Source organism: Motacilla alba, chromosome 3 (assembly GCF_015832195.1).
Source record: "Motacilla alba alba isolate MOTALB_02 chromosome 3, Motacilla_alba_V1.0_pri, whole genome shotgun sequence".
NCBI classification, from domain to species: domain Eukaryota; kingdom Metazoa; phylum Chordata; class Aves; order Passeriformes; family Motacillidae; genus Motacilla; species Motacilla alba.
In genome coordinates this window covers 22119198-22131333 of record NC_052018.1, presented here as the reverse complement: position 1 = coordinate 22131333, position 12136 = coordinate 22119198, and the positions used below count along the sequence as shown (strand labels likewise).

At 33.1% G+C, this 12136-nt stretch overlaps 1 protein-coding gene across 2 annotated transcripts in view; it reads left to right on the top strand.

The window, feature by feature from the left end:
- CSMD1 (CUB and Sushi multiple domains 1) overlaps positions 1 to 12136 on the top strand; it is a 1065169-nt gene that overhangs the window by 1018174 nt on the left and 34859 nt on the right. For both annotated transcript variants that reach the window (XM_038133051.1, XM_038133050.1), the window contains exons 55-56: positions 7587 to 7775; positions 9367 to 9540. In XM_038133051.1, coding sequence (XP_037988979.1) covers positions 7587 to 7775; positions 9367 to 9540 — 363 coding nt within the window. The remainder of the gene's footprint in view (positions 1 to 7586; positions 7776 to 9366; positions 9541 to 12136) is intronic.

Below are 12136 nucleotides of genomic sequence, written 5' to 3'. Positions count from 1 at the left end.
CTGTGTGATAAAAACTTGTATGAAAAAAGTATTTTAATGTTTGTATATCCTAAATGCACTGAAAGCACTGAATTGCTTTGCAATGATATTTCCCCCTACTCCAGAATGCTATTTGTGTCTGTTTTGGCTCAGCAAGTAAAACCTTTCATCTCTGAAAATCTACATATTTTTTTAGTCTTTTATTTGGACCTGTGTTCTGAGGTAATGCTATTCTTGTAATACCCATGCCTTGGGGAAATTATGTTCCCACCGTTTCTGTCACAAGTGAAAAAAGAGCATGTTGTCATGTTAGGGTACTTTGTGAGATAGAAACCCCAATTTTTTAAAACTATTTAAACAGTAATATCTGTTTAAAAAAATGTATTTAATCCTTTTGATGGACTCAGTATTTTCTAAAGATTGGCGATAACCTTTTCTGGAATGTGAAGGTCTCTGAAGTATGACTTTAAATTCATCATTTAAATTCATCATTCTCCACATGGACTCTATCTTTACTTTTATTTATTTGATAAAGAACAGGTCAAATAGTTGGTTTACTTGCCTTGGTAACTGGCATCAGAAATATTACAATACCCAGATCTCTATTTTCTGCTGCAAAACTGCCTGCGTAAAGCTTGGTGCAGCCTGGATGTGCTACCCCAGAAATAGTTACGACTATATTTAATCCTAAGCCAAGTATGTTCACTGGGGGTTTTTCTTGGTTTTTTGGGTTTTTTTTCCCCATTAGCAGTTTGGAACCACTTTCCATTTAGTCTTTGAAAGCCAATCTCCATTCTTTCTACTTGTCATAATAACTCCTAACCTCCAAAATGAGAACCAAATCAGGTGGTCTCATCAGGGCTCTGCAATCCTGATTGCACTGCAGGTCATTTTTCCATATATTATGCTTGAAGCAAGAACTGCTGTATTAAACACCACACTATCTGCCTGTATTAAGGCACACTCACATTCATAATCTGTACCAGGAAAAGTGGATATCTTTTGCTACTGTTTCCTTCAGAATTCCTTTTATCTTTTTATAAATGAGATTTAGGAGCTTTTCTCCTTTAAGAAATATGTTTCTTAAGACCAGAAACACTTCAATGGGAAGTGGATGGATTTGGCAAAGTTGCAGAGGTTTGAGTTAGCTCACATTCTCCAGCCTGTATCAGTAAGTCCAGGCTATTTGTAAGTAATAAAGAATTCAGGTCTCTATTTATACTGCATTTGTGCTGAATTTCTAAATTGAAAGGTTTATCTTTCTTTATCTCATTGGTCTTAGATTTTTGAAAAGTTTAATTAGGCTTTTATGTCTTATCAGGATACTGGTATCTACAAAGAATTGCCAATTTTATCATGTTCTATTTAGTGGCTGTGTCATTTGAACCAGTGGTAATATAATCCACTCCTTCACTGGCAAGAAAAATAACATTTCTGATGGCAGCTGATAGACTGAGATTGGTGACCAATTCTTCTCATCCAAAGATAAAGCAGCTCTGAATTTAAGCAGTTCTCAATCTGGGAGTAAAGGATTTATATAAGCTGAGAAATGCATTTTGTTCAATTTTGTTTTTTCCTAAGTCAGAGGCCTTTGTTGTGATTTATTTATTCTTAAATGTCAGATATGCCTAATCTGTTCATATTGATAGCACGTTGATATTCTTCAGAAGGATAGCTTGCACTTGAGTGAGTTTCCTTAATAAGGAGGTGGAGTGCCATAGGAGATGCCATACGGTGTTCGAGATATTTACCTGATCTGGCAGAGATGCCCCTCTCTGGAGTGAAAACAGCCTGGGGATCAGGCAAAGACACTTTAAAAAGTAGTAGAGACATCTTTTGAGACAGCTGAAGAGGTCCTCATCCATGTGAAAGACAATGCTCAGATTAATAAATAATCTGAAGAAAAAGACTTTAAGTCACGATCCCAGAGTTTGTACTAGTCTGACAAAACCTATTGTGTTAATACTACTTGTACATAAATGCCCAAAAATGAATTTTGCGTACAGAGAAGACAAGATAAAAATAACAGGTAAGTACTTTGTCATTCTGGTCTCTTTTGCTATTGCAATACCTGGCAAAATCTGAGAAGTTTTCATTCTTGTTTATTGTTGACTTTGCATTGTCCTTTACTAAAATTCTATTTACTGGCAATTTTGTCATCATGCTTTCACAAGCAGAATTTTCTTTCTTCTTTTGACAGCATTTTTAAAAACTTGTCACAAAACCAGAGTGAATTCTCTACTCTTTATTCACTCTAGAGTGTTAGTCCCTAAACATTTTTTAGGTACCAACATTAATGCAATACTTTTCACATAAAAATGTTTAAATATGTGTTGATAAGATATGAAAGTTTATTTGAAAAGCTTAAGATTTTTTTCTGTCAAGAAAAAAAAAGAGAACAAGAAATGAAATACTGTGAATGATGTACTTTTTGATGATCATTCAACTTAACAGAAAGCTGCCCTAGAGGACTCTGACATGATCTTTTAACTTCTTTGTCCTCAAGGGTTTGAATCTACTCAGTGTGAGGTTCCAAAGTTATCAGGGGAGGCTTGGAGTATTCTCCAGCTTTTCTCAGAAGACTTAACCAAGACTGACAGGATTCATTTCCCATGCAACTCTTGACAGGTGTCATTGAGAGACAGCAATCTCCATCTACTCTCTCTGTGATTTACAATTGAGTCCCCAGGGTGAAAGGCAATTGGGGAAATACTGCCTTAGTTCTGTATGCCAGCCAACTCAAATTCTTTTCTAAAACACTCCTCACTGCAGCCCTTCTTAGCAACAGCACATTTGTGTATATATTTAAAAACTGATAGCTGATCTTAAGTGGCACTGCAGGCATAATTTTGGTTAACTTAACTTGAGGGATCGTATTCTCTTGCATAATCATTTGGTAAGACTTCATGTATGATGCAAGGATTTCGTTCACAGAGCACATGCTTAAATTATGCATTTGGTGACTGTTCTGTATTTCATTCATCACTGAACTGTCTAAACAGATACTGCTGGTATTGGAGTGAAAACTCTGAATCATACAGAAAAATTGATACTTTGGGACTGCAAAATATTCCTTGAACATTCCATATTTCTGGTCTGCATAGAGAATTAACTTTTTCCGTTCTCCCTATCGACTTGCAAAAATAGTTCACTTAGAGTTGCTTTTGGGTGGCTTTGGGCCAGCATATCTTCATGAAACAAAGTTTCTTTTAATTTCTAATACCGACTTTCCATAAGTGAGCTTGGCATGATTACCTGTTAAACTAAAGATTAAATTTTAAACAGTTATATTTGATTTTGTTTTGTATTAATAATCTCAGCTCCACTAAAAAAAGGATAGCTCTTGTGAATGCTGGTTAAAAATTAAACCTAGGGAGAGAATTGAATAATCCATAGGATGAGAATATTTGAAAATAGTTGTATTCATGAATCTACAAAACCTTCAATAAATGTGAGAATTTTTAACATGTATCAGATTTTTCTTCTGTTTCAATAGACTGTTCTGAGATTAAAATAATTTGAACTATTACTTTCTCTTTCAACTAATCTAGCGCATATTTGAGTTCAATAACAATGATTTTCTCTAAATTTCAGTGAAAAAAAAGCAGTTTTTGTATTTTGTTTTGAACAAATTCTAAAATGGCATTTCACTATTTTTTTGCTTTTCTTTTACATTATTTTTATCTCTACAGTATTTCACTATTGATCACGTTAATCCAGAAATAAAATAAGCAGTCAATATTTTAGTTAAAAAAGTAGCACTTTCCGATATTCTGGAGTTACCACACTCTCAAGTGAGATTTCTATGTGACTGATAATCTATGATACTATGATGAGTTGTCCACATTTTTGTTCTGGAAGGCACTTTCTTTTAAAGGCTTGTGCCTGTAGATGTCTGCTGTCCTTCCCATTCCATCAAAGAGAATACCAGAGTATCTGCAACCTCATTCTCAGACAAAACAACAATAATAACAACAAAACCCAAAACCAAACCAAATAAACAAACAAAAACCTTAAAACAAACAAACACAAAATCCCTAAAACCACCAAACAAAACCACCCAAAAATCCCACCAGAAAGTAAACTAAAAATATAGATTGCATGAAAAAAAGATTCTTCTTACATCATAAAAAAAACTTAATCTGATAAACAGTATGAATCTTGTCCGATAGCTTGGGAATAATTCAGTAGTATGTGTCCTCATGCAAATTTGGACTAATTTTGTGTATTCATTAGTGAAATTTTACTGTAAAAGTGGATATCCTCTTTAAGCTATGAATGCCCAGTTTATAGTGCTACATTATTTAGATAAAAAAAATTTTTGATGATATTACATGCAGGCTGCTAAACATGCATCTGTACTGTGGATCTCTGTGAGTACAGGAGTTCTATTTGTACCGGGATAAAATTTCTAATACAGAAAATATTTAAATATGATTTATGTATTGATAAACATATTAATTCACCTTTGGACTATTGGCAGAGGAATGTAATTATTATTTTTCCGCAGGATTTAACATATATTGTCACAGCCATAAAGCAAAATTCCATCTTTTTTTATCTGTGTCATTTAAGGGAAGAGCTGTTCTTTAAGGTGTAGTTGCTAGAACAGGTAGGTATCAATGGAATGGAAAGGTGTTATTTTGCCATAGGTACTTTTTGATACACGGTTTCATTGCAAAATGGCGTACTGATTATAATATAGATATAGGTCTCAGGAAGACCTGAATTCTGTTCTCTACCAGTACAAATATTCCATACAACCCTAGACTTCATTTTTTGATATGGTGGATCACAATAGTGGTATTGTGTAATTGTGAGGTTGGGAATCAAATTACCATAAAATAGTTTTTAGCTTAATAAAAAGATTTTGAAATATTCACTTCTGTGATTGAAATTAAATCAATCTGGATTTTTATATTAGACAGGGCTTGGCTTGGGAGCTGACTTGCTTCTACTTATTTAGATGGTTTTTCATTTGAACCAAGTGGCACATTCACAGGAATGGTTTGGAGCATGGCTCAGGGGTTAGGATGGACAGGAGGGTCATTCTTCATGAGCTGTTCAGAGAAATTCACCTTGTTCTGGAGGGTGTCTGAGCACAATGGCATAGACTGAGCCACCATCTACTGGCCTCATGCCCGAGAACAAGTGCTGGCTTTCATATTCACATTGATAAAGATGTGTATTCAAATGTTTAGGAACATGTATACATTTCTGTGGGAAAATAAAGTTTAAGGATGTGTTTGTACAAGGCAACTTATAACTATGCAGAGGATGCAGGCTAGTTCCAAAAGCAGAAACTTTACAGCAGCATCTACCCAGCACTACCATGTCTAATTGCCTAGGAAAAATAGTTAATTAGGATGCAGCATGTGTTGTTTCTGGGAATTGTGCTGGTGTCTGTAAGAAAAGATTGCACTATGAGTACATATGAGCTCTTTCAGATCTAGCTTAATGTTTTAGTAAGGTAACCTGTCAGTGGACTCTGCATTTTACAGATTTTCACATGTCCCTGTTCTACAATGATAGTTATATTGCCAGTGCAAGAATTAGACTTAGCTGACAAAGATGAGTAACTGTGAAAAAAAAAAAGCAGTAACAAAGAATATGTCATGTAAAAGAAAAAAGCATTTTCTCTTGATAATACTCTTAAATAGAGATCCCCAGAAGAAAGGATTTTTGGAGCTCTTCAAAGCAAGGACAGAGACACAGACTTCCACATCCAAATTTTTCATAGATTTCAAAGAGCAGCAAGATATAGGAACTTGCTATTTTTCCCTTGGAAAAAATATGGAACAGGAAAAAAATAGTTAAGAGCTAAAGAGGTATTTTTTTCTGTCAATGAAATCTTATGTAAACACATATTTATTAAACCTGCATTTATCTGATTTCTGTATAAAATGTTATGGTTATATCACTATGTTTAAATAAAAGTTTTTATATGAAATATAAGCTAAACTATTATAATGTAAGCTGAGTGTAACTTCTCTGTTGAATTATTTAATAGGATTCACCACAAATCAAATAGGAATAGTTTCAGTTAGGAGACTAAAGTTTTATTACTGCTCATGAACACGAAAAAACCAAAACAACAAAATAATCTCTTTCACTGAACAAAATCCTTCAGCATAATATCTTTCTAATGCTTTGTGTGCATCATTGTAATACTTAATTTTTAAAAATATATTGGACTTTTCTGTGTAACTGTATTGTTAGTGTTTTTAATAACAATTGGTACATGAAAAATAGGTTTCTTTATGCCAAAAAGAGTTCTTTTCCCCAAATATTACTTCTAAAATAATTTTTATTAAGGAAAACTTTAGATTCATATGAGACATTCGTTAGACCTAGGCATATATTTGTTTAGAATTGTGAGGTTAAAATTTTGAACACTTAACACTTTTTAGAACATTGCTTTAAAAGATAAAGGTAAATAAACCAAAACTGGATTTTGTTCCAGATTAAATTTTAGGATGTTAGATTTTTTTCTAAAATCCTGATACTTTTTAGCTGATTAAATGAAATATCCCTTCAATGAATATTTGCACAAGATGCCTTGTTCTAGTGTATTGCCTAATCAGCACATTTAAATTTTATGTATGGTAAAAATTAAGCTTTTGAATAAAAGGAGTAAAAAGCAGTTTATTGAAGACTATGTATATCTTACTTCTAAAATGATAATCATAACTATATTCTTGTCCATTGATTTATTTTTAATGAAAATTTATTTGAATTAAATGACATACTTGAAAGGTAGATTCCTGTGGTCCTTTGATGAGCTTTAATTTATTATAATAATTATATTGTAAGTAGTTTTTTTAGTTTCTTTTTACTGTTCTCTTTCGAATGAAGATGGGAGGGGTGGAGTATGTGTTTGTAACTTTTCATATAGTTTTCAGATTAACAGACAGCAAAACTGGGTGTTTAAAAAGTCCCTACTAACCCAAGCTGTTAAATGGTTCTGGGACCCTGCAGTCACTACGAAGTATAAAATGAAGGAGTGGAGATGGTAGCTATATAAAAACAAAACAGTAATGAAAATACCCATAATTTTTTAGGTTTCTAATGGCAATCTGAAAAAATTACTTCACGCTTTTTGGTGCTTACCCTCACTCCTGCTCCCCTATCAAGTATTTGATTTTCACTGCTGTCCTTTTCCTGTTCTACACATTAATAGCAGTAAATTTCTTTAATATTTGAAGCAAATTTTCTCATTAGAATAAATTTTTAAAAAAGAAAAAATTTCAAAGTGTTGTTTGAACTGTTCCTTCACATAAAAATTATGTAGAAGACCAAACAAAGCCTACCAAGGGAATGATAAGAAATTCCTCCAATTTCTCTTTCATCTTTGAATCACTTGTATACTTGATACTATGTATCTTGCCCAAGATTATTAAAATAACTGGAGTAAATTGTAGTATTAATTTCAAAGCAAAAAGATCTAGTGTCTTACTTGGGAGTCAATATTTCCGATATTTAAGTCAAATAAAACCCACAAAGGAACCATAGATGAACCACAGACATGAGTTTCTACTGAAGCGATGAAAATCATTGCTAAACTTATTGCTGTTATGTCTCAGCAATGAATACTGTTTGTCTTTCAGTGGTGAACTGCTCCGATCCTGGCTTTGTGGAGAATGCAATTCGTCACGGACAGCAGAATTATCCTGAAAGTTTCAAATATGGAACAAGTGTGGCATACCATTGCAAGAAGGGCTTTTATCTCTTGGGCTCATCTGCACTGACCTGTAAAGCTAATGGGTTATGGGATAGATCATTGCCAAAATGTTTGTGTAAGTGTCCATTTGGTTGGATTAACATTAAAGAGTTGTGCATGATTTTAAATCGTGATAGAAAAAAGGAGTGTAGCCATCTATTAAGAAACAATGTGGACTTTAAGATTAATAAATTGCAAATTGTATGACTCAGTAAGGAAAGATTAAGACAAAATATCATGCAACTTACCATTATTAAAAATGTGTTTCCAGGGAACTATGAAACTATTATTTCAAATGCCAAAAAGTCAACATTAATTTCCCCTATCAATGAATTGTTAAGGTATCTGGAAACAGCTAGGGAAATCTAATATTATTATTTATTTGTTATAATTTAGTATGATAGTCTAAGACCATTAATGCCTATATCAGATATTTATATTTTTTTCAAACTCATTGTAGTGTATATATGAGAACAAATCTGTGAAATATTGTGTAGAAAAATTTTGCTCAAGAGGATCTTTTCATAACATCACTTCATATTTCCTCCATCACTTTCTCCTCAGAGAGGGAGGAAATCTGGTGTTTCCTATGATCAGTAAGTTTCAAATTGAACAAAATAACAATTTGCTTGAGTTTAATTTCCATTGAGATGTTTTCCTGCTCTGATCACTGTTAATTTGCTGTCATAATTTCTGATTTGCAATGCAATTAAAAGAAGTAGTAAATGAAATTGAAGTATGTTTTAATTTGAAACACATCAGATGTTTTTAAAGTTTTTGCTTTACAGTATTGCTATTTTTTACTAAAATGATTTATTTCATGGATTTACACTTATATACCAGAGTAATAAATGTCACTAGGCTGGTGAATTTATTTCTTTATTATTCTTTTCATACTGCTATGCATCTAATATTCACATGACCCAAGCAGTTTTGTTTTGTTGGTTTTTTTTTTCACAACAATCTATGTTTTCAATGTCTTTCAATAAGAGTTATAACCCGAAAAAGGGTGTTTATTCACATTTCAGTAGTAAAATAATTAGGGAAAACACAAAATTTTAGATACAAAATAGCTGCATTTTTTTAGTTTGGCCAGAATATTTACTGGTGCCAGCATGTTCCTTACTTCTTGTACCTTAAAAAAAATAAGTATGATTTAAAATGATAAAAATCCATCAGTAATCAATTTTCCTCTTGCTCAGTCTAGTTCATCATATTGCTATAATAATTACAGAATAAATATTTTATTTCACTATGCTGCTTAAACTGTACCTAGTTGTAGATATGGTAAAGCTACTTACATTATTATATCTGCAATATATAAGCACATTACAGCAATAGCCTTATTTGATGTCTTCCTTTCTATTGCTAACCAAAATAAGGTGTAATATTTGTAGGGAACGATCATTAACAGAAATTAATGAGGAAAGAAATCTATATATTTTTAGAGAAAGGCTAAACTGGATGGGCTAGTTTTATACATAGTTTTGTGCTTAATCTTACAAATGACCAATAAAGTCAGAAGAAAGAAGAAAACTGAAGCTATGTAAGAGTTGAAATCCAGACAGATGTATATTTTGTAGAACCCGCCTTATATTTAAAAGTTCTAAGAGACTTTTTCTGTGCTATGAGAACACCTCATAAAGTTGTGTTCTTTCCTTTATTAGCCATTTCTTGTGGACATCCTGGGGTACCTGCAAATGCAATTCTTTCAGGAGACAAATTTACATATGGCTCCATAATTCACTATTCTTGCACAGCGGGTCGAAGGCTCATAGGAAATTCTACAAGGGAGTGCCAAGAAGATAGCCACTGGAGTGGGACTCTCCCTCACTGTTCAGGTACTTGTATCAACTATGTGAATGCCACCTTCTCACATGAGTAATGCTGTTCTCACCCTTTTTTTTTTTTTTTTTTTTTTTTTTGCCAAATATTTGTTTTGTTTATTTTCCGGCTATATTTTCATTTCACCAATAGCCACTTTGCTTCCACTGAAATATTCTCATAATCATCTTATTCTCTCTGTCATTACTTCATGACCTCACTCCTCAACCAGCTGCTCTAGTTGTATACTGCGGTGTGTAGAAAACACAGCAAAACAGTATTTCAAACCTGGTCAAATTTTGCTTAAAAAGGATACATGTGTGACATTGTATTTTTATGAACACTATTAGTGTAAACAAAGGTTGTTACATCAGAAAATTTTGATTAAGAAACTCCGCACCAAAGCTGTTAAGGTAAACTTTGTACATTTTGCTCCGCTTTTCTCTTGCAGAAATGGACTTTATTATTGTCACATAGTGTGAACACCATAAATGTCTGATGTGTTCTTGGTGCTGTCAGGAAGTACAGGAACAGTTCATTCTACCCTAGACTATGCAGATCTAAACGAAGCCATAAAACATCACACAGTTTTGTTGAAGTGAAGAGTTCAGGCCAGGATTGGCTACTAAGGACAGCCACAGCATATTAATAGCTTTTGTAAGGGAAACATGTATACACACTTTGGTATATAAAAATCAAATATATGCCTAAATAGTTTTAGAAGAAAATTTTCTAGTGAGAAAATTGTTCATAATTACTCATTATACAATCTTATAATTTCCCTTGAACTATTGGACATGCTTACTGTTGGCTTAATATGATTCAATGTTGTTAAATTCAAATTTGACTCAATTTAAATAGATGTAAGGTACTTTGAATTATTTTCAGTGCTTTGAAAAAGCTCTGAATAAGTGTTCATTTAAAATGGTCCATTTATGGGCTGCAAGGATGATTCTACAAGGATGTTGAGTAGAAGGTGAAATATTGAGAAAAGGAAATGAATTTAAGTCACTACTGTTTCTTTTCTGTTCTCTGCTGCTCAAGGAAATAGTTTAGATTCTGCTCACATTGCTAGATCTCACTGCCATCATGGTCTCTATGCCTAGACCTAATAGGCATCACTGCACAGCAAGAAATCTTTTCTTGCTTATCTTAAGCTCACATTTATGTCACTTTCACCTTTTTTATCCAGCATAATATTCCAGATCTGAAATTACACCATGACTTGAATAGCCAGATAACAATCTAGTGCTGTTATCCAACATTTCTCACCACAAAGAAAAATATCCTGTTGGTGGAGAGAAATTTTAATTGATAATAATTGAGACTCTTCAGATATTTTTAGTTGTGAATATGACAGTATTTTATAGACTCATCAATTTTGAAAACATTAAAAGCCCTGTAGTCATGTTTTATGGTGGGAAAGATAAGTCTACTGTAACTAAAATATTGTTATGGATGCAGAATTCAATTTTCTAACTTTGAACACAATGGGTCACCATCTCAAGAGCAAGGTAATTCCCTAGGAAAATGAAAATCTACCTCTGTTGGCACAATGTAAAAAATCAATGAAGCTCCACCCCAAAAAAAAAAAAAAAAAAGCCAAAGAAAACCCTAAAAAAAGTCTCATTTCTCGATGGTATTTAGAATTGTAAAACGAACTGCATTTTCCAAGTTAGATATGCAGGAGATTAATCCATCAAAATCCAATATGAATAATTTGTTGTCATAATGTGAGTGAAAGAATGATTGCGCACAGGCTGACTGAGAACTCTAATTGGCTTTGTACTTCAGGGATTTGAAAAACAGTCTAAATACAATGTTTAAAATCTGTAGTCTCTTTCAGAATGGGACACATTTCTTTACTATTTATTAATATATGTTTGAATGCCTGATGGTTCTATGATGATAGAAATATGATTTCAGGGTTTGTTTTCACCTGGGACCTGTTGCAATGATGGACTTTTGTAGCTTATGAATTGGGCAATAGTTGACATTTTTGTTTAAAAATGGATTATGGATAATTCAATAATGGATTCTGAGTCTTCTACATTGCTAAATAAAAAGGAGTCTAGACCTTCATATTACTGTAACTTCCTTTGTTTATACCCTTTGATTAAAACATTTCATGGTCCCAGTTCAAATTTTCTCCAAGTCAAAACTAGTCTTGTCCAAGGAAAAAAAAATTACAGTCATTCATCTAGAATAATTCTCTCAGCAAAATCCCTAAGCAACTGAGACATCATCAAATTTTCAGAATCATAGATCATTCTGCCCTGAAAAATCCCTTTGCATTCACAAGCCAAAGTATATGTGATATATCTGTTTCATGCCATAAACATGCCACATTGGGAGCCTGAATCACAGTCCTCATGTTATTTCACACATTTTAAGCAGACAGAAATGTCTGTGAAATAGTAACATCTTAGAGTAAGTGGAAGCAGATAGTGTCCAGAGGCCACATCTGGATTTCTGCTTTAGCAGTGCCAGGACACAAGTCAAGGATGACCGTGCTTGATCCCTGAGACCATTATACTCTTTGAATTAATTTAGACAGATTAATTTAACAGATTAACCTTTACCCACCACACCTGGCAGTCCATGAAAACACAC